Source organism: Arvicanthis niloticus, chromosome 5 (assembly GCF_011762505.2).
Source record: "Arvicanthis niloticus isolate mArvNil1 chromosome 5, mArvNil1.pat.X, whole genome shotgun sequence".
NCBI lineage: Eukaryota > Metazoa > Chordata > Mammalia > Rodentia > Muridae > Arvicanthis > Arvicanthis niloticus.
Window position 1 is genome coordinate 100,615,669 of NC_047662.1, and position 22,862 is coordinate 100,638,530.

The window sequence follows — 22,862 nt, forward strand, 5'->3', positions numbered from 1 at the left end:
ACCTGTGGAATACACAGGGCAAGGCTACAACAAGGCCCAACCTTCAGCTTCTCTGTCCACCTCACATCATCAGGAACCTCTTGGGACAGAACAAGGAATCTGGAGAGTCCCAGGGGCCCAAGTCCCTCAGCTGGCAAACCTGAAAGTTTGTGAGTTTGTAGAGTTTAACTTTAAATTGGGCAGGGACTATGTGGTCCCTGGAAAGGGAGCAAGCAGGCTATGTGACAGGGGACCTGGACACTGATCCTTGGGGCCCTTCAGCCTGACCCACCTTAGCACACTGCACCTCCTAGTTCTGAGCTCAGGACTACCCCACCAGCTCCGCAATCTTCAGATCAGCTAACGTGGCTCTAGATCCCCACATATTCTTATGCCACTGGGTCAGGAAGGTAAGGAGCATTCATCTGGTATGTTATTCTCAGTAACTTTTTATCAAAATATTTAAAAGCTAAAGTACTTACTACATGACAATAATAATATCTACACTGGCTGAATATTTACCATGAGCCAGACTCTGTACTAAAAGCTTCACTGCACACACACATACACACACATACACACACACACACACACACACACACACACACACACACACACACACTGCATTCCTAAAATATCACCACTTCCTTGAAAACACCACCATCTATCTAAGATAGGTAAGAAAATGAAGACTCGAAAGCTGTTGGCAAACTAAGCATGGTGGTGACACTTACAGTCCCAGCACTTGGGAGGCAGAGGCAGGGGGATCACTATAAATTTGAGGCCAGCCTGGTCAGTATAGCAAACTCCAGGCTAGTCAATGGCCCTGTCTCAAAAAAAAAAAAAAAAAAAAAAAAAAAAGCCTGTCAGGACAAGAGGGAGGGTGGGTGGGTGGATGGATGGATGGATGGACGGACTGACCCAAGGCTACCACACAGCAATTATGAAAGGAGACAACTCATTCTTCTGTGAAGGTGTCCAGACCTAGTAAAGGGCCATTCCGGCCCCAGAGCCAGCAACATACACGGAGCAAGGCTACAACAAGGCCCAACCTTTACACTCTTTGTTCGATGCTAGCAATCGGCAAAGATGTGTGTGGGCCTTGGTCAGCCTGACTCCAAGGCCTCTCTCACGACCCTGTCACACGGTGCTGGTGGAAGTGGTAACGTAGAAATCCAGGCATATAAAGGAAAGGGGCCATTCTATTTATCATGTCCCTTCCTTTCTATAAAAACAATGTCTGAAGCCTGCATTTTAAAGAATTTCATGGTTAGCATTAGATTCACCAGCAATGAAACTAATGTCATAATTACCTTGCACACTAACACTAGTCTGTCAGGCCTCAGGGTTAGAAGTTTCTGGGACAACACAATGGGATGTTTGGGAGGTAACAGAGGACCAGAGATGACCTAATTGAATGGCTCCATTTTCTGAGTTGGAAGAACTTGGCCAAGGTCACACAACAGGATAAGAACAAAAAGCCAGAAATCAAACCCAGGTCTATTCCTTTCCACTCCAGAACTCAGCCCTGCTCTGCTTCTGCCTCCACGAGGTAGAAGACAATAGGAAAAGAGCAGAGGTGTAGTTCTGGGAGACAGTCCATGTCTCATAGTTCTTTAAATATGGTGTTTTTCCAGGACATAACAGTGTCATCTACACAGATGCTAGAATCACTTGTAAAAAAAAGAAAGAAAGAAAGAAAATCTGACCTGGTACTCCCCCATGTAGATCAGATTGATTTCAAACCTACAATCCTCATGCACATACCACCATGCCTTATTTAGAATGGATTTGAGGGTGCTGTGAGATATCAAGGTGCTCAAATACAGTGCTGATATGCAGTAACCTTACTGGTTCTCGCTCTTCTGAACCTGTGTTGGTACTACACAGGCCCAGTAGTTTACAGGGAGATGTACAGTGTGGCAACTCTGGGTATGAGCATTTAAATGATGGCGGGGTTATTCTAGAGTGTCCTTTCCACCAATAACTGGTGATATCCCAAGTGGCAGAGACCTCTCTTAGTCAGTCTCTAAAAGAACCTTCCAGAATCCACAGTATGTGAATACTAAGAAAGACACATTTGTCATATTAAGACAGCTAAAATTATGAGGTTTTGTGTTACTGCAGCACAACCCAGCACATCCTGACTGATATGGCCCATCATGTGTCCAAGTTGTGAGTTGAAGCTGCTGGTTGCCTGGAAACTGGTATTTTCTTCACTTAAAATGGGTTGGTTCTCATTGCTTTAATGTGTCATAAGCAGATCCTGAAGCTGTGACGAAGCCCGCAACGCTCCTGATGCCCCGCCCCCAGAAAAAGCAACTATTCTCAACTCCCTGCCTCTCTCCAAAAGCCTCTTCTAGCAATCTCAACAGCTACATCTTTCTGGTGAAGGGAGAGAAGTCTTCATATCAGAGATCACTACACGGGGCAGAGTAATAGCAGTCATCTCAACACATGGTTCAGTCGGAATGGCAATCATTGGTCTTCTTGGGGACGGGACACAGGAGGGCCATGGCTAACAAATTGGTTGTATCCCTTTAACTTCAATAACTCATAGTAACAAACTGGATGTATACTTCTCATTTCAATAACTCACTATTCAATAGTCTAGTCAGAGAGGGGTGGGAGTAGCCATAACATAATACAGTGAAATACGTCTGATAACAGCCAGAAGAGCATCCTGCTATCAGGGTGGTCAGAGCCATATGAGGCAGCCACACGGGGAAGGTATGCAAGCTAAGCCTCGAGGAATGAGTGAGAAATGCTGGTCCAGCCTAAGGACCTCTCATGGGAAGAGCAATGAGCCTGGATTATGGGTACTTCTATCTAATGGTGAATGTTCTCTACCAAGACTGAAGCCAGTGTGTAGAACAGATGCAGCTCACATGAGGGAGGAGAGTAAAGCAGAGTGTTAACAAAAGCCTCAAATGTCTCTGCCATCCCCCTTGGCCTTTGTGAGAGAGTAATGAAGAAAAGGACAGAGAGGTGGGTTTATACCTTCCACCCAATTTACAACTGCCAGGAGTTGAACTAAACCAGATCGTTTTGTAACCACACATCCAATGATGACTAAGTTAACTAGTCTCTTCAGAGTTCAGATTTGACTTCTTGAGAGACTCTCAAGGAACCAAAACCCCAAGAGAGGAAGCATTGTGTCCAAGGTCACTGAGAGCAAGAGGGTGAATGGTTTTAACCTTCAGGGAGGCAGAAGCCGCAGCTTCTCTGCTGTGTCCACAGTACTTAGCTCACAGGCCTTCAGAAGCAGGTTAAACGCCGTGACCAGCAGCAGCTCTCCTGAGCGTGCATGCTCTTGTATCTTGCTTTTAAAATCAAGAGACTGTCCTGCAACTGCTTAAAGAGAGATGACCAGCAATCAGACTTATACATCCCCGGGGAGACAAAATAATCCTGTGCTAGGCGGCAGCATCCACCAAACACCTGACTTCCGGAGCACCTCCCGGCAGTAACTATACAGGTATGACATTTTCCCCCTCTCTCTCTCTCTTTACTTCTTTTGGAGCCTCAGGCTCTGAAACAATACCTAGCACAGAGCAGGTACTCAGTAAATACCCAGTAGATACATGAAGCAGAAATGCAGCAGACACACACCATTGTCATAGGAAGCCACGATTTAGAAAAGGGATTCCTTTGAACAGTCAAGAACCCGTGATAAACTTGGGTGTGGCGGCGCACACCTGTAATACTAGCACACAGGTGGATGGAGACTTGGGCATCAAACATGAGTCTCCTTCCTCCTCTGAACACCTCTGTAGAGAACAGTGAAGAGTTTAGGGGACCAAAATGTGGCACACTCTCCCCCAGCTCTGTCAATAGAACGCAGGCTAAGAGGGCAAACTGCAGACCTAAAGTCTGACTCTCATTATATAGATGGTGGGACTAAATCCCAGAGAGAAGGGATGACCTGCTGCAGGTCCCACGACCGTCTTGCTCATTTTCCATCCAGCAAGAGCTGTGTGGTCCTGGTGGCAAAAGAAGACATGAGATGGATCAGACAAACCACACAGCGGTGGCAGAGTATGTCCTGCTGGGACTCCAGGACCACCACAGCCTAGAGATCATTCTGTTTGTGCTCTGTCTGGGAATCTACTGTATAACACTACTAGGGAACTCCTTCCTTGTGGGGCTGATTGTTCTGGACCCCCATCTGCACAGCCCCATGTACTTCTTCATCAGCAACCTCTCTCTCATAGACATCTGTGGTACCTCTTCCTTCACACCTATGATGCTCCTCAACTTCCTGGCTGTCCATAGGACCATCTCCTTCCCCAGCTGTGCCCTGCAGATGTACATGACCCTGGCCCTAGGTGCTACCGAGTGCCTGCTTCTGGCTGTGATGGCATATGACCGGTATGTGGCTATCTGCCAGCCACTTCGCTACTCAGAGCTCATGAATGGGCAGCTGTGCATACGGATGGCAATAGTAAGCTGGGGAACGGGCTTTGCCAACTCGCTCCTGCATTCCATCCTTGCCTGGCGCCTCCCCTTCTGTGGTCATTACATCATCAACCATTTCTTCTGTGAGATCTTGGCAGTGCTGAAACTGGCCTGTGGGGACATTTCCCTCAATGCACTGATATTAATGGTGGCCACAACTGTCCTGACAATGGCCCCGCTCCTGCTCATATGCCTCTCTTACATTTTCATTCTGGCTGCTATCCTGAGGATGCCCTCTGCTGCAGGCCGGAACAAGGCCTTCTCCACCTGCTCTGCCCACCTCACAGTGGTGGTAATTTTCTATGGAACCATCTCCTTCATGTACCTCAAGCCCAAAGACAAAGACCCCAGCGTGGATAAGATTATCACGTTACTCTATGCGATTGTGGCACCCTCTCTGAACGCCTTCATCTATAGTCTGAGGAACACAGAGGTGAAAGCTGCTCTCACAGCCCTGGTACGGGGAGGTCTCCTCACCAGGAAAATGTCCCACTTTTAACTCTTAGCCTAGTCTTTGTCAGTCAGCAGAGAGTAAGCACTATTGTGGTAATGACTTTAATTTTTCAGTGGCTTAAAAAACATTAAGGCCTGTCTCTCACTTACGCTTTGGGTTTATTGAAGCTTGGCTGGGGTTTTGCTCTGTTTCACCCTTCGGGGACTCAGGATAATATAGTTGCAATCCAGAACACTGCCGATCACCATGACCAGGGAAAAGAGAAGTAAACAGGCCTGCATGGACGCTCACAGCCTAGAAGTGACACGGGCACTTCCACTCTTGGGTCTCAGTGGCCAACTCAGGGCCACAACTAACACAAGGAGGAGGGGAAGCTCAGGCTGGCACATGGCTGGACAAAAGGAGAGGACTGGAGACTTTTGAAAACCGTAATGATCAACAAAAGCTATGGAGTCAGCCCAAAAGTGTAGACACTTGGTTTCCTCTGCCATCATCTCTCCTTCACAGACTCATGCAAGGTTCAAAATCCCAACAGAGTTAGCTTAGTTACCAATAGCAGCTTTGTACCAGGACAGACAAACTAGGTTAAAAGTGTACTTCCAAGAATCTCCTTTTGCATGGGTTTGGTTAAGAGTTGCCCACGAGAAACATGCACAGAAACTGGGAAGCCAAAGTGAGCAACACCCAGCCCTCAGGAGCACTCATGTGGCAACCTTGTTAGCAGCCAATGCAGTTCTAGCCGGATTCCCATCTCTAAGCTGTTCTCAAGCTAAGCCAAGTGCAGCTATGTGTCAGAAGCCCACTTCTCTGCAGGCCTGTGAGAAGTTAACCTTGGAAAGAGCTGGACAGTTTTCTGTTTGTTTCTTCAACTCTAATTCTTCCCTCACAACCGTGGCTTGACTGCCAGACCAGCGGGCCTGGAAAAGTTTCCAGCTTGCATGATCTAACCACTCCCAAGATTGTGTAAGTCTAATCTTGTACTAAAAGACTGAACTTTTGACAGATCTCATAGTAATATACCTTGAGATTATTTAAGACCGTGTACTAAGCCTGCAGTCCTACTGTGTGCTCAGCTTGTTTAACTTGGCTTTTAAGAGAACAATGTAACTGGTCTTACTAGGTGTTGGATTCCCCATGCAAGCAGCTTTTCAACCTAAGCTAATACAGTTTTAATCTTATGTGCCTGTCCATGCCTCGACCCAAAATACTGTGTGCATGTTGTGGTAATCATCTGCTAAAAACAGCTAATGGGTTGGAAGCAAGTTTAAAACAAATGCCTTGACATAAATGCTGAAAGCCACATGTCGTCATAGGTTGATAACCTCTGTGGTCATAGGTTGATAACCTCTGTGGTCATAGGTTGATGACCTCTGTGGTCATAGGTTGATAACCTCCGTGTGGTTTTGTTTACTATCCTAGGTCAGTTGGGAGCAGTAAAGTTACTTCCTTTTTAAAACCCTGTTTAAGATTTTGGTAAGAAGTCCTCATTTGTGTCCTATGCCGTAGTGTCTGTGCTGGTCTATAAATACACCTAAAAGGCAATTTTAGAGATAGATACAGGACAGCCAGAGATCAGACACAGGGACAGGGACACATTCAGACACAGAACAGATAAGAAACAAGGACAGTCAGACATCAGACACATATACACAATAGTCAGACTATAGATAGGCCAGTAACCACAGACTACAAACAGAAGACACAGAAAGACACTGAAGGTTTCAAATTTTGTCTAATGTTGGTCAAATTACTCCAAGAAAGTAAAGCATGTGGTGCATTTCTTTAATCTCAGCACTTGGGAGAAGAAGCAGGCGGAACTCCATGGGTTTGGGGTCAGCCTGGTGTACATAGTGAGTTTTGAGCCAGCCAGGGCTACACAGTGAGACCCTTTCTCAAAAAATAAGAAAAATTTTAATCAAAACAAAGTGCTTTTGTTTGCATTCCTGAATACAATGTCGATGCATTTTCGTGTTCTCTGGGGTCATGTCTAATTTGTTAATTACCCACGATCTCTACAATAAACTCCGTGCAGCACTGTTCATGGCTTCCCACTCTCACAGTGTTAAGTCTAAAATCCTAAGGCTGAGTCCTCAGGGCCTGCTTCCGAAGCATGACTCCCCCTCCCCTACATGGCCAACCTCTAATTACATCATCTGTACCACGCCCACCCTCCCGGCTTTGCTCATGCTCTTCATGAATCGCACCAAGGTCAAGTTTTCAGGCCACTTTAGACACTAGCTCCCTCACACATTTTCTGATGTGTTTTAAGGTATCTTCTTTTGTTGGGGCCCATCATTTGGGACTGAGTCCATGCTTACGTTCGTATCACCAACGTGAGAGCGAGCTCCTGTGGGGCAGGATGCTATCAGCGCTAACGCACCCTCCTGGCTCTAACAGGGCTTTCCTGACAAGGCTGTAGAACTGAATTGTCACATGGAGGTTCTCACATCACCGTGACCTGGCAACACTGAACTGGTGTTACTAGGTATGCTCCAAGAAGTGTGGTAGGTGTGTCTGTGTGTACAGACACATGCAAGGAAAACAGCAGTAAGTACTGGCCACAGCCCTGTCTGTGTCTATGACGGGCCAGGCTTGCTGGATCTTAGATGTTCCCAATGATCCAAGGCAGCAGACAACTAAGGACTCGGGCTTGGTTCACCTGCTCTTTCCAGTCCTGCCTTATTGCTGGCTCCTCCAACAAATACCTCTAATTCTAAATGTCTCAAACTGTACTCAACATCGTCAATCCTGAGAGTCACCATTTCAGGGAACAGAGCCATAATCCAAGTCAAAGAGAGTGGACGCCTGAGACTTTCACACGCCACACGCCACACACGCCGTCGCCGTCGGCGCTGATGCATCGGCACCCGTCTCCTCCTTCCACTGTAAGGAGCCCCCACCATTTCTCTTTCAATACTGCCATGCTTGGTCACTGACTCTCCTCCCCCAAACACATCCTTCACGCCAGCCATCAAAACACGTTTGTTCACGCTGCTCTTCTGCTTAAATGCTTCCAGTATGTAAGGGAATGTTTGTATTTCCCTTCTCCCAAAAGGTAAAGAGCATACCACCTCTCTCCTCAAAACACCATTAGCTGCTTATCTTCGTCCCTCTCCCCCCTCCCTCTCTCCAAGACCACTTCACTCTCACAGGTCCCTAAATATCTATCAGTCTTTCCTACCTCTGTCTCTCCCCATCACTGGAATCCTTTCCAACCATGTCCTGACCTGTGTGTCTAGCGTGTGTAACAGGCTGGGCAATACATCCTGTGTTCTAAGTACATTAGTGACAGGGTCCAGAGGGAGTGAGTGTCTCAGGAAAGGAATAAAAGATGCGTACTCACAACCACAGAGAAATGTTTCCAACATCTTATCCACTTAAGATTTCTCACTCAAGACCCCCTCACCAGAAGTCCCTGCCAACCCCCAACAGAGTAAGGTGTCCCAACCCTCTTCCCTCTTTGTTGCCTTGAGTCAGTCCTGAGCCCTGGCTATTGGGTCAACCGTCCTCATGACCAGTTCTACCTATCTTAGGGTGAGAATGGCTTATCTCTCATCCAAGTACTGACCAGCCCCAGCCCTGCTTAGCTTCTGAGATCATACAAGCATGAGTATACTGAGGGTGGTACGGCCATAGATAAGGTAAAAAATTGCATTTCTTCTTTTTAAAAAAATTTATTAATCATGTGTATGTGTGTTTGTGTCTGTGTGAGTGTATGCCACTTGTGTGGAGAGGTGCCCATGGAGCCCAGAGGTAGCGTGTCCCCTGGAGCTGTGGTTACAGGCATCTTAGCCAGTAACTGGATACAGGGAATCGAACTCAGGTCCTCTGAATAGCAATGCATGCTCTTAACTGCTGAGCCATTTCTCCAGCCATTTTATTTTATTTTACTTTATTCTTCTTTAAGAGAGGGTCTATGTAACCTTGGCTGGCTCTCACTCATGTTAACTCACCAGCTCCTAGCCCCAGAATGCTGGGGTTAAAGGCATGCACCACCATACCTGGCCCAAGAATAGCACTTTTAATATAGGAACGGACACCCAGCCTATACACCTTCACTCCTGGCCACTCAGTCAGCTACTTTATTCTGTACTCAGTACCTCAGAAAAGAGATTTTATTACAGAGAGTAAAGAATAAAGTGGTGTTTTCTAGGCTCTGAGTTTCAAAGGCTTGGGCTGTGAAGAGAATAGAAAGAACTTAAGGCACAGAGGGAAGGTTTGGTAGAAATGGAGGCTGGCTCCTTCTCCAGACTGACAAGTGAACGGGCTGAGGAGGAGGGAAGAAGTGAGCACTGTCTTAGGTTGCCTAAAGAGATAGGAGCAGAGCCCCCTGGCTCCATCTACGGAGCTTAAAAGAGAAAACAACTCATCTTTTGCCTTATCAAGTAAAACCCAGCACAGGACCCCAGAAGAGAACTGGCTTCATGTTGTGTCTGGGTGACCAATCAAGAACATCTCGTGTGGCACAGAATGCATGGGTGCAGGAACGTGGGGCTACACACACAGAACAAAAACCTCTCAGCACATCTGACTGCTGACTGGGAACCAACTGCGTTGACTGAACTCTCAGAATATGGTAAACTATGGATACTGGGGACCAGAAAGAATGTTCTAGCATCTCAGCATAAGACAAGACCCTCAAAACTCAGCTATGAACCCATGGGAAAAGAACAAGTCCAGTTGCCAGGTATGGCGTCCATGTCTCTAATTCCAGGACCCAGAGGATCATGAGATCTGAGCCAGAACAAACTATATAAATAGTGAGAGTCTCTCTCTCTCTCTCTCTCTCTCTCTCTCTCTCTCTCTCTCTCTCTCTTTCTGTCTCTCTCTCTCTCACACACACACACATATACACACACACACACAAAATAAGAAAAAAATCTCAATTTATACAAGATTATTTCTGTCATGCAAGAAAAAAAAGGAAGCTTAAAATAGTAGCTCCATTCTTGTGGTGCCTTCTACATCTGACATTTGTACCTGTTACTCTAATTTCAGCTGAAGCTGAAATTAGAGTAACAGGTACAAATTGGCACTTCAGCTTCCTTCTCTGTGGGTGTAGGCGTCATGGGGGAAGTCTGTCTCACTAATTCATCTCTGTATATACACAGCAAGCACACACACACATGGATGCACACACCTCTCTTCACTACTCCAGACTAGGATCCATAGCAACTGGGAAATGGGCACCAGGGAGTATTTGAAATTAAGCACGGGGACCAGATGAGAGGGATGCCTGTGTACAAGCCACGGGGCAGAAACCACAGACAGTAGCTTCCAGCATCTTCTCCAGGAAGGTCCCTGTCACTCTCAAAATTTTCCTCAGTGTCCTCCTCCCCCCATTTTCCCACACCCTGACCCCAACAAGGGAAATAAAGGCAGCACATACTTCATTGGAGACATATCAGACTCTACCTGTACCACATCAGGACACCAGTTGCCTGGCAGTCCCAGTCCCAGCTAGCTCGCTCTAGCTCGCTCGCTCTCTCTCTCTCTCTCTCTCTCTCTCTCTCTCTCTCTCTCTCTCTCTCTCTCTCTCTCTCTCTCTCTCGCAGCCCTTCCGCCCAGCACAGCAGCCCAAGGCCAATATTGCTAAGCCACTGGGAAAACCTGGTGACTTGTTTCTCCAGGATGGACTCCTTTTCCCTCTGTACTGATGACACATTGCTGATGAAAATCTGTCTCCTTGGGAAGTATCTCATGTCTGTAGGAGGGTTCCCTATCACCAAGAAGGGCTCCACACCCTAGGGACTCCCTGGTCCTCAGGGGCTCAGTGTCCTGCATAGCTCATCCTTAAGAAGGACTCTAAAAACACAGAGGACTCTAGGCTCTTATGAAATTCTCCATGTCTTAGGAAAGCCTCCTGGTCCCTGAAAACAGTCATCCTTGAGAAAGACTGTGTCATTAAAAAACACAACTTATCCCTTGTACCTAGGTGGGCTCCACAGCCCTAGGAGGAACCCTATGCAGGGTTCATATCCCCTCAGAGCTTGGCCCAAAGCCCCTCTCAGCTGGCACAGATGCTGCTGACAGTGGCCCCTCCTGGGCCCACAAGGCCCAGCTCCTCCTGTTCATTGATGCACAGCTGGTAACCACAGCCCCTGGCCCGGGCTCCAGAAGGGACCCGGTGGTCAGTCTTGGCACGGGGAGGCAGCAGAAAGCCCACACTGCCAGCAATGAGCATATGCCAAATGCTATGAATGTAGAAGTAGTTGTCCCGGGTCTCCACGAAAGCATACAGTAGGATGGCACTGCCAGCAATCAGGCTGCCTGGGCACAGGTAGAAGAGCCAGCGGCGCCATGTTGGTGGGTAACAGTGCCGGCGCCGGACGCTTCGAACTGTCTGGGGGAAGCAGAGAAGTGGGATTCAGAAACACAAGGCCCTGGAATCCAAGCCAGAGCCTGTTCAGACTTCCCCTGAGTCCTAGGTGGCACCTGCCAAGATCTGAGTGGCCACCGTGGACAGCAAGTGATGACGACAGAATGCAAGGCTACCTTAAAGTGGGGACCAAATAGCCAGTGCCCTGCATTGACTCCTGCTCCCTCTTTGGCCCTTCACAGACCTCTCCACTCTTACCCAAGCTGTGGCCAAGATCCCGAGGGCGAAGAGGCTGGGTCCAAGCAGGTTCCAAAGTCCATGCCGGTCAAGCTGCAGAGCCATGGACAGCAGCATAGCCCCAAGCAGATACAGCACCTACAGAGAAAGGATGCTAGGGCTGGGCCAGCATGTGGCAACACAGAAAAGCCTCAAGCATGAGTGGATTTGAAATCAAGGTTCGCTATCTTGTCTCCCAGGACACACTCTGGACTAACCTGCTTGATCACAGGCTGCAAGCGAGCCATGGCAATGACGGTAACCCATACGGACATCAAGGAGCCCAGGAAGTCACAGAACTGAAGTACATCGTAGTCCATGATACAGAAAACAACAATGCCTGGCTGGTCACAGGCATGATAGAACTGTAAGAAGAAATAACAGGTGTTAATGGGCCTTGAGGCCACAAGTCCAGGGCTATGAAACCAAAGAAAGACCACATGAAGGCTACTTCTCTGTCCAAGAACCAGAATTCAGAGGTCACAGGTGAGCAATCCTAGAATGCCTGATTCTTTCCTTCCTTTATTTTTTAGATTTATTTTCTGTGTATGGTGCCGGCCTGTATGTACATCTGTGCACTGCATGCATACAGTGGTGCAAGAAGAGAGCAGAGAATCCACTGGACCTGGACTGCAGTTAGCTGTGAGCCACCATGTGAATGCTAGGAATCAAACCCAGACCTCCACAAAAGCAGCCAGTGCTCTTACCACTGAGCCATCTCTCTAGCCCTGACTCTTCTCATCCTTCAGAAGAATATGGCAGCAAGGTCTTGTCTACTTTCCAGCCAAATGTGTCGGGCAGCTCCGACACTGGCCCTTCATCGTCCTCACCCCGATTCTGGGATACATATGCTATGTAAAGTACCCAGCCAGGGGCTGAGGCAGTCCTAACCCTCACCCTTATGCTTACTGAGTCTTGTCAGCAACCCATCTCAGGCCTCAATGGTATCCAGTTCTGGTCTCTTAGGCTCTTACTCTCTGAACTAGACTATGCACTCACAGCTTACCTCAGGACAGGCAATTCAACAGCTCCCCACCCCCAACCCAGTGATGGTATGGCTATGAAGAGTGGCACTGTGGCCATGAAGGGCAGGGTGGCAGTCACACTAGGATACCATGTGGCAAAGGGACATGACCCTCCTCTCCTCAACCATAAAGAATTGACACTTGAATATGGATTCACTGGGCACTGTTTCCTAAATATCTGTCCCCGACAATGTCTCACCCACTCTGAGACAGTGTCTGCCTCTGTTGCTCAGACTGGCCTAGAACTTACTATGCAGTTCAAGCTGACCTCAAACTTGTAGCAATCCTCTTGTCTCGGCATCCTGTGTGCTAGGATTACAGGCAGCTATTTGGCTAGTCTCCTATTTCAAAATCAGATGAAAAAACTATGAGCCACTGAGTAAATCTAACAGACACTGTTTCTGGCTTAGCTTTACTTTTCAAGCATTGATTTTATATTTCAGGCCTAATCATGGTCTTGCACCTGCCTTTGGAGCACACGGAACAGAGAGCTCAACAGATTCAGGAAGTGGGACTTGTGGTGAATCCTTCACCTCAGACAAGGTTGACCACAGCACAGCAGGACAAGGGTAAAGTGTAGGCAGCAGATGCTGAGGACAGGCCTGAGGGAGTCACAGGGCCGTCTCCTAGGGCCTCTCTGCACGGGGTGGGTGGGAGGGAGAGGCACTAAGAAGACTTGCTCTGTTAGCCTTGTCCTAACATGTGCTCACTCTGCTTCTTCACTCTGTGTGCTACGCATAAGATGATATGGAAAAATTAACTAAACTAGAGAAGTTTACATTTTTAGACTATGAATATATAGCTTATCCAGTGATTCAAAATAGGGTATTCAGGCTCAATCTAAAAACGCAAACATCTTTAATTCACGCAGAGACCAAGGTATTTGTACTCAGGATGTGATGAGATTTATTTTTCTGTTTCCTAATTCAATTTTGTCCTGAGACCACTCAGCAAGAGTCACCGAGAATTACTTGTGTTAGTCTGAGGAACAGGAGAGGTAACAAGGAATGGAGCCTGAAGCCAGGATGTCAGCAATCACCAAGAAAGGCTGGACACAGCTCCAGGATGGGGGCTCTCTCTGCGTGCCCGGGCACCTGATCATAGGACTCGGGTAGCAGCAAAAGAATGTGGTGTGGACTGTGCAGCTAAAGTACTGAAATGTTTGTTTATTTACTTACTTTAATTTGGTTAGATTTCCTAAGTGACTCTTATCTTTTAAGAGTTTGGGGGGTTGGAATATGGCTCAGCTAGAGCTTAGATTCACTTTCCAGAGAAAGGAGGAGGGAGAGAAGGAGGAAACAATGGGGGACAGTTGGAAAAACTTGGCCAGAAGTACCCCATAAGTCCTGTATTTCTCTGCTCTCCAGGAGTTCTGAGAAGCTGAGGTCAGAGGAGTGTGTGGATTCATGCCGGTGCCTGAACACACGGGGAGTGTTGTCGGTAAGTGGGGCCAGGCTGAGTGACAGCCTAGGCGCTACCATTCACTTTCTCCTTGGGTAACACATTCAACTTCCCTTCATCTGCAGACACAACACAAGAACTAAACAAACATCCACCCGCCATCTTAGTGCAGTCATGGGGATTAGTCAGCAACGTTACAAGCACACTTCAGTGGCTGTCAGCTTCTGGTCTCACTATCTGAATTGCTTGACTACATACAGAATCACGTGCTATGTTTTCAGCCTACTTTTAAGAGAACATTTTATATCTATAAAGTCCTGACGCATAGACTTGCTGCCTGCTCCTGTACCCCAGATAAGCACCAGGGTGCTACTTCCTGGGGTGTACTATCTAGAAGATCTTAGACAAGGAAGAGAACACTCATGGACAATCCTTGTCACTGTGATCCTTGTACACAAACATTCATGCACACAAAATAAAAACAGTAAAAAGTGGGTGGTCTTCTTGTGGTGTGAAAGGCTGGGAGGCTCCTCCAGTTCAAAGGCATCTGCCTAGACTATTCCAGGACAGAATGCTTGTACAAAGTACAAGGAATGACTATGTTTGCTTACAGCTCCTGCTATGCTAACGTGTTCTTATTAATTCTGAGTCACTTTAGATCTCTATGAGGCTGAGGGTGGGTGAGCAGACCGGCAGCCGGAGGAGGAGCCTGTGAGGAACAGTGGCAGGGCACCCAGCCATGAGGAGGAACAGAATCTAACACAAAGAGAGACAGGACTATCAGACCCGGCCTGAAAAGGAGCCAGCTAAACTGGGGTACACTGGTCCCATCTGGTGCCACGGCTACAGTCTCCTCTGCTCCTCTGTAGCTGAGTGCCCAGGAGACCCCACAACCTTCACTTGGACACATATGCCCCCTACTTTCTCGGAGGCCTTGAATACAATTCCTGTGATCTGGATACCAGGGGGCACATAATGACATGTGCAATATTCAGCTCTTTAATTACATTTTATAGTGGTGTGTGTGTGTGTGTGTGTGTGTGCGCACACACACGCGTGCGTGTGCGCGTGCGCACTATGTCACAGTATATGTGTACAGGTCAAAGGACGAGCTGTGGTAGCCATTCTCTCCGTCCTCTGTATAGGTTACAGGAGTTGGGCTCAGACTGTCAGTCTCTTTTGTTCACTAAGTTATCGTTTGGACAAGATCTTTTGTGATATTCTTGTTGCCAAAACACATGGAGAATAAAAATCCATTTAAGAGTCTTGCAGTGCTCACAGGTAGTCCTTGTGTGTCACAATTTGCTAAAAAACAATCATTGAGATGACAAGATCCATAGGTGTCAGATCTTGCTGGGGACAAACCTATTAGGGAACTAAGTTACATAGGAGATGCACTTCTGCCATTCTTATCAGAAAGGCTTGCTTGTAGCATGAACCTTTCTGCCTATAGGAAGCTGGAAATCTCGGAGAAGGACTGCTAAGATTCCATAACGGGAACAGGAGACTTAAAACTATAAATCTGAATGTGGCGGTGCACACCTTTAATCTCAGCCCTGGGAGGCAAAGGCACATGGATCTCTGAGTTTGAGGGTAGCCTGGTCTACACAGAGAGTTCTAGCCAGACAGAGCTACATATACTGATGCCTTGTTTTAAAACAAACAAGCACCCTATACATCCTTAGAGCTAGGATTTTATACCACATTGCCACTTCCCATGCTGCCTCAGGACAAAGTTCTCAAGACTCTTTAAAACAGGCTTCTGATAAACTCCTCAATATAAAGATCCCTCTGCCTTCCAAAAGTTCTCATGAAGTTCTCAAGAAGGCCAGCGACTGAATGGGAGGACATGCTTTTATGTCATAAAAGTGAACATGTTACAGACAGAAATCACTGGAACATGCCTGTAATCCCAACTCAGAAGGGCTAAGGCAGGCATACTAAGAGTTTAAGGCCAGCCTGGGCTACATGGGGAGCGTGGGCTAACCTTGTCTATAGATTAAAACTCTATCTCAAAAAAATAAATTAAGGAGAGTGAGGGGTTGGAGAGAGAACAATGGAGACCAGAAGCAGAGGAGGCTGGCACACTGAGAGTGAAGAAGCCTGCACGCAGAGACTCCATGATGGCTACAGAGAAAACCCAAGCCCACAGTTACGAGGTTCACTCAGTGTGTTCAGCCTATCTCTCTTCTGCCTTCCATGTGGGTAGAGTGTAGGGGATTCGAACTCTACCCTTGTTAGGTCACCTTGTAAACAGCTCAGGCCATTTACCCCACAAGGTGCCTGACAAACACAGTCACTTTCTACACATCATTGAGAGGAGAGCACAGCTCTAGAATACATCCTCAAAGTGGGGGGGGTCGGGGGGGTAGAAATGTAGACCCTCTCCCCACCCTGTGGTAAAAGCACACAGTGAAGCACAGGTACCCTGCGTACCGTGGAGAAGAACATGGTAAAGGCGTAGACGGCAGCTTCCAGCACATACCGGCTCCGGATGGCCAGGACCACAGGGGGCAAAAACATGAGGTTGCTCAGGCAGAGGAGGAGTGTGGACAGCAGCTGGAATCCATAGGTGAGCGCATCTGCACTGTCTGTGCAACCCCAGCCCCGCCACCCTGCCGGTCGGGGGGTGGGGGGATAAAGAGTGGAGGAGGACAGAAGGCACCGTGGGTTCAACAGACAATTGTGCTCACCCTGTCCCCATACCCAGTTTCTCAGGGCACCCTTGCTGGCCACCCCGATGCCCCAGAAGCCCCCAGTATCGCCTGTTCCACACCCCAGCCCGCTCACCAGCCTTGCACTCGCAGGCCGCATACAGGTAGTTGTGGGTGCGCAGCAGCTTGCACTGGCCATAGGGCCCACAGTCATCCACACATGGGGACAAGAAGGTGCGTAGCCGCACCTCAGCCGTGGCATTGCGGCACCGCACGAACCTGCGAGCATAGGCACTCCTGGTTATTTGAGGCCAGGGCAGCCCCAACCCAACCCCAACTGTGTCCCATGTTGCTCACCGAGGTCCCAGGCCGCACAGAGACCGGAGGGTCAGGAACCAGGTCCCTGTCTGTGGGAATGGCATTCGCAGCCTGGCCACTCTGGAGGTGTTACTGACCGAGAGAAGGAAACCTGCCAGGGACTCTAAAGGTAGAAGAGCCCAGGAGAGAGGAGGAGGTCAGCAAGGAGTCAGCGCCCACCTCTGGGAACCTGAACTGCCCCCCCTTGTGAGGGTACCCCCCCCTACTCCCCACTCCCCTCCTCACCTTTGGAACAGGTCACAGCAGCATCCCCCAGGCTCAAGGGCACCTCATGAGTCAGGCATCCAAATACTGTCACATTTTCCTGGTGCAGAGAGCTCTGAGCAAGGTATATATGCAAACGAGGCTGTCAGACCCTTGGGATGGGTGGGCCACCACTACCCAGCTATCACTTCCCCCACTCCCTGTGGCTAGACAGCCGGATTCTCTTCCTGGACAGTGGGCCCACGTCTCCAGGATCAACCCATCAAAGCTGTGCTCTTACTTAGGAGTATGAAAACCATCAGATCCTCACAGCCAGGTTCTTTCAAAGCCTAACCAGAGCGCAAGACCGGACTCTGAACCTCCCCTTCGGAAGAGAAGGCAGCTTGGCTCATCCTAGTTAGTGTGTGGGAGGAATTGGGCACCTGGTGCCAGATGTAGAAACTAGCTGTGGATAAAGGAAATGTCTACAGTCCCCAGTTACCTAGCCCTGGGGCTGAAGGTAAGAGGCTTATTAAGAAAACGCATTTTGGGGTTGGAGAGTTGGCTCAGTGGTTAAGAGAACTTGTCCTGGAAAAGGACTCAGGTTTGATTCCCACCACCCACCTGGAGACTCACCACTTCCTCAGGCACCAGGCATGCATGTGGTGTACAGGCCTATGTGCAGGCAAAGCACTCTGATGACTGAGATAAATTAAAAAAAAAAAAAATAACACCCCCCCCCAATTGAATAGGGGCCAGAGAGAGTAAATGTTAATGTAACAATCTAATTGAGATTTTTAAAAAGCAGACCCCCCAGGTGTGGAGGTAAGGGGTTGTCTATGAGGAGGAAACAGGAAACAGGACACCATTAGCTCATCTCATTAAGGAAGGATTTGAGGCCGCCTGATACATTAAATCAGGATAAAAATAAATGCATATGAGAAATATTTAAATCAGGATAGAAAAATAACTGAAGAAGCAATCTCAGGGAGGTCCCACATTTGTGAGCACACCTCAACTTGTTAGTCTCCAGGGAAGCAGCATCTGGGCTAAATTCAGCTAAATTCTTAACTATTATTTCTGGAATTTCTGAGATAGCGTTTCATGTAACCCAGGCTGTCCTGGTGTGAAATTCATTATGTAACCAGAGTTCTAGTCCTCTTGCCTCCTGTGCTGGGATTATGTATGTACACCATCACACATGCCCTTCGTCAGCTAAATTCTCACCAAATAATGCTGTGTATGTGTACCCTTCCTTGACTGCAAGAGTGAGCACCGTACAACTGCTTTGTCACTTCTTTAAGTGGAAGGCCAAGAAGGGCAATATGCAGAAGTATACTCAGTAAAAGTTAGTATAGGACTAGCCAAAGGCAGTACCCAGGTATATAGTCCAGTGGGGGGGGGGGGGAATAAATACTTAAAGAAAGACTATAAGACCTAGGGTCTGCAACCCAGCACAATCCCAGATGAGCTCAGTGGAACACAACAACTCAGGGATAAACCTGCTATCAAGATGAACGAATACAAGACTGAGCCGGGAGCGGCTGTGCACCTTCCATCCCAATGCTTCAGGGGCAGAAGCAAGCAGATTGTTGTAAGTTTAAGGCCAGCGTGGTTTATATAGCAAGTTCCAGGCCTGCAGGGCTACATAGCGAGCCTCTGCCTGATAGGTAGGTAGGTAGGTAGACAAACAGACAGACAGACAGACAGACAGACAAGCAGCTCAGATCATTAATTTCAAAGACATGATAGCCACTCAAAGTATAAGCAGAGGAATGAGTGCCAGGTGTAGTGAAGTCCAAGCACAAGGGCCCCAGGACACTGAGGTGATCTCAGCCATTGGGAGTGATGGGAAATATCTGAAGGCTGTTAAAATAGAACAGGGTTATAACCAATGCACAGCTTTAAGGTAATTTGTTAGTAATAAGGGAAACTGCATGGGGAAGGGAGACATATGTGGAGTCTCTACTGTCTTTGTGTATGTCTATGTGTGTATATATCTGTGTGTACATGTATGGGTACATGTATGTGCATGTGGAGGTCAGAGATCAATGTTAAGTATCATTCTTCAAATGCTATATACCTTGGTTTTAAAACATGGCCTTTCATTTGTCCTGGAACTCACCAAGTAGGCCAGACTGGCCCAGGGACCACCCTGCTCCATCTCCTCAGTGCCTAATAGATTATAGCTGTATGCAAAGTCAGGTCCTTGTGCTTGAAAGGCAAGTTCTTTATCCACTGAGCTAGTTTCCAGACCCAATCAGTTACTTACTGCTCATTGTTTCTATAAATCTAAAACCACTCTAAAAGAATCTACTAAGAACAAGGGCCCATGTGGATTTGCTAGATACAACTTTTAGATAAAACAAAGCTCAATGGGAGTTCATGAAAGCAACCATGGTGGACCATCAGGAATACCATCAGCTGTCTACACACAGGCTGCATGGCCTTGAGTGATGAACCACCACTGAGATCAGCCTCCAGCAGGAGGCCAGCCTATAGCACTGGCCACTCTGAGGCCTAGTTGGTGCAGCAATCACAGGGCAGTGAGTTCCCAGACCACTTGTTGACCAGAACTGTGTGGAGAACTGGAGGAAAGCATAAAAGCAGCCTGGAACGACTTCCTGAGGGAGACAAGGGCCCTACCCACCTACGACTCTCCCCTTCAGACTCCCCAACAGGGAAACCACCCTTCTAGGACATACCGTGTTGAGCTGGAGCTCCAAACTAAGGACGCCCCCACTGTCCAGCACTGGCAACAGCCTCAGGGCAAAAACAGCTGGGCGCTCGGGTGGAAGGGCCACACTGGGACCAAAAAAGATGTAGAAGTGGACGGAGAAGGTATCCAGTTCATTGCGCAGAGTGGGACGCACTGGCCAGCAGTGCTCAGGGGGCGCTACAGCTCCAGACCCTTCTACAGGAGTCCCCAGGGATGGTGGCTCTGGGGACATTGGCTGGGTGCCCAGTGACTGGGGCATGTTCATGGCAGCCCCAGGGACCAAGGCACGGGACAGGCTGGGTTGTGGACACTCTGAAATAGAGGAAACCAAAGATGAGACATGTGGTCTGCTTGGCCATGTGGCCCCACCAGACACCAGAACTGAGCCCGACAGGCTTTAGTGAGGGAGGGAGGAGTGTAAACTGGATTACGGTGGCCTTGGGAAAAGGAGCCATCCAGGGTCACAGGACAGGACCCAGATGTTTTCTAGTTGTGACAGTTATTCAACTGCAAAGTTGGAGGGTGTGAAGGTCATCTGTCCCTCCCCAAGGTCATACTACAAGGAGTTAAGGTCATGTGTCCCTCCTCAAGGCACTGAAAACACTGCAATGTAAGCTAATGTGACATGTCGGCCTAATGATTTGCAACTGTGTACAAAGGCAGTTCCAGAAGTCCTGGCCGATCCTGTCCACCCCAGGAAACTGAAAATGAGATTGAGTCAAGAAAAATGACAGCCTTTAGTTGTCCCAAGTCAGGTGCAAAGACACACTATGAAGGCAGCCCCATGACCTGAAGCTCCAAAGAAGCAGGACCTTAGGAGTATGGAGGCACCTGGGTCGGAGAGGGGAAACTGCAGGGATGGGCTGAGGGTCACAGAACACAGCCATATCCCCCAGCCACGGATCAATGCACAGGTTAGGGAGTTGAGGCAGGTGAAGGGGTTCTGACCTTGTAACCGTACACACAGCTGGAAGCGGATGGTCCTGCCAGGACCACGGGATGGTGTCTCCACACGCACGTAGACCCAGTGGCCCCAGGGGGGCAAGGCCAACTCCAGTTGGCATACTGAGGCACCTCCACAGGCCACAGAGCTTGAGTTGTGAAGGGGTGGGGCCTTGGGACGTAGGCGCAGTGTCACGGGACAGACAGATGCCCCTCGACTCCCTACACACACCAGCTGGGCTGAAACCCTGTAAGTGAAACTTGGCACAAAGACCCTGGGCAGAGGACAGGTTGGGGATAAGAAAAGACAGAGAGGTAAGAGACACTGGGGGAGGGAAACAAGAGGAAGCAATGAATGAATGGGATAAAGGGCACAGGGACAGGACCCTGCTCAGATGTCTCTGTGCTAGGGGAGAGGAGACTGGGTTGTCTCCCTAGATCCACCCTGGGGATTCTGGGTTACTTTGGCTAGAGGGAAAGCAAGACTGCCCCTGTGTCAGATCAGAGGAGGAAAGGGCAGGGGCCAGGTTTGGCGTGTTTACTTACTTGTACAAGGCTGAACGATTATGAGAGGAGAGGGTTTGCTCTGAAGGACGGCCAGGAACCAGTACAGCCACATCCAGCAGTCGTCGGACAATCAGCTGCGGCTGAAGGAGGTACTGACACTCATCCTGGAGACCCTGAAACAGAAAGAGGCAGCAGGAACAGGAGAGACAGTGAGGGCACTACCAAACCATGGTTTACAGAAGCCACTGGAAGGGTCTTGAAGAAACCCTGTTAGCCTCTGGCTCCCAGGTCTCCTACTCTGGTCTCTAAGCTCCTAACTTTTCCTACCTGAGTAGTCATTTTATTAAGAACTGTGCTGTATTAAAAATAATTACAGCAGGCTTAACTACAAGGGTTAGGAGAAAAAGAGACACTCAGAAGAAAGACATGCCCAAGTATGGATACAGGCTCTTCAAGGGAGAAGTGCCTTTTCCATTTGTGTGTTCGTGTATTTGAGTGCAAGTACATGCCCATAAAACACAGGCATATGTCAGAGGGAAACCCAGATGTCAGCCTTCACCTCCCACCTTGCTTACCAGCTCTCTTGTGAGTTGAGTGAGCCAGGCTAGCTGGCCCATGAGCTGTTGGAGATTTTCCTATCCCCACCCTTGCCTTGCCATCAAAGCACAGAAATTACACATGTGTGCTACTGTGTCCAGCTTTGTGTGGTTCTAGAGATCTGAACTCAGGTCCTCATGCTTACAAAGCAAGTGCTTTACCCACTGACCCATCTCCTCAGCCCCCTGCACAGTCATTTCTTAACACTTTCATCCTATCTGGGTCTTCAAGGTCTCAGCACTAAATGAAGCGTGGGGACTCAAGTTCAGACCAACTGACAACTGGGCTTTGCTGTACCCAATCCCAGCCCAACCCCTCCCCTCAGACATTCTTGGTCTGCCCCACACCACCATAACAGCAAACTATCTCATTCTACAACTAAACACTGGTTCTAGGGGAGCTGGGAAGCCTCGTCTAGTTCTCTGGTCCAACCTAAGCCTTTAACTGTTGGTTGCCAAGTTGCTCTCCTGATATGCGCCTATCTGCCCTCTGCTTCATCACACCAGTGAGGACTACTCTCTCCAATCAGCAAACTATTTGGAACTTGAGAGCAGGACTTGGCTAACCAGACGCAGGCCTAATGTAGTGTGTGCAAGTTGCCATGAATGTCTGCCAAACACATGAATCAACCCAGCTGTGGACAGCACTAACCTTTATGAAGCCAAAATCTGTCCCCTCTGACCTGACCCTCAGCCTCAGACTGTTTCCTCAGACACTGAAGGACAGCTACCATACATTCCAAGGCTTCTCTTTACTGAACAAACTACCAAGCCTTCAGTTCTCTGATCCCGAGGCCATACTCTGACCCAGCAACCCCAACACTTAGTGTCACCACTGCCCTGCACAGCATCCATATCTTACCAGCCCTAATGGCTATCAGTTAAGGAGGGGAGGGTCTCCTAATGAGCTTCTCTAAACGACACAAGTGGCCTTCTGTTGGCTCAATAAACTGAACACTATTGCTCATTCT

At 48.4% G+C, this 22,862-nt stretch overlaps 2 protein-coding genes across 5 annotated transcripts in view; one reads left to right on the plus strand and one right to left on the minus strand.

Annotated features, from left to right (window-relative positions):
• On the plus strand, window positions 1–6,930 carry LOC117709610 (olfactory receptor 13C7-like). 3 transcript variants are annotated; one of them, XM_076935095.1, is made up of 3 exons: window positions 1–389; window positions 2,243–3,457; window positions 3,871–6,930. In XM_076935095.1, the coding sequence occupies exon 3, from the start codon at window positions 3,986–3,988 to the stop codon at window positions 4,934–4,936; it is 951 nt and encodes a 316-aa protein (XP_076791210.1). In that variant the 5' UTR covers window positions 1–389; window positions 2,243–3,457; window positions 3,871–3,985; the 3' UTR covers window positions 4,937–6,930. The 3 variants fall into 3 exon arrangements, with proteins under 3 accessions (XP_076791210.1, XP_076791211.1, XP_076791209.1); XM_076935096.1 differs by having other exon boundaries at window positions 2,107–6,930; XM_076935094.1 differs by having other exon boundaries at window positions 2,243–6,930.
• Tmem8b (transmembrane protein 8B) overlaps window positions 6,658–22,862 on the minus strand; it is a 26,230-nt gene continuing 10,025 nt past the window's right edge. Inside the window, exons 4-13 of one of the 2 annotated variants that reach the window (XM_034503811.2) lie at window positions 21,335–21,468; window positions 20,795–21,063; window positions 19,833–20,158; window positions 17,170–17,263; window positions 16,924–17,047; window positions 16,703–16,845; window positions 16,349–16,527; window positions 11,705–11,851; window positions 11,469–11,585; window positions 6,658–11,234 (exon numbers count right to left, since the gene is read on the minus strand). In XM_034503811.2, coding sequence (XP_034359702.1) covers window positions 10,899–11,234; window positions 11,469–11,585; window positions 11,705–11,851; window positions 16,349–16,527; window positions 16,703–16,845; window positions 16,924–17,047; window positions 17,170–17,263; window positions 19,833–20,158; window positions 20,795–21,063; window positions 21,335–21,468 — 1,869 coding nt within the window. In that variant the 3' untranslated portion in view covers window positions 6,658–10,898. The remainder of the gene's footprint in view (window positions 11,235–11,468; window positions 11,586–11,704; window positions 11,852–16,348; window positions 16,528–16,702; window positions 16,846–16,923; window positions 17,048–17,169; window positions 17,264–19,832; window positions 20,159–20,794; window positions 21,064–21,334; window positions 21,469–22,862) is intronic. The other variant, XM_076935088.1, reaches the window with a different exon arrangement.

Excerpts from the sequence above, each read along its gene's own strand:
- LOC117709610 (XM_076935096.1), top strand. The coding sequence starts at position 3,986 with ATGGATCAGACAAACCACACAGCGGTGGCAGAGTATGTCCTGCTGGGA.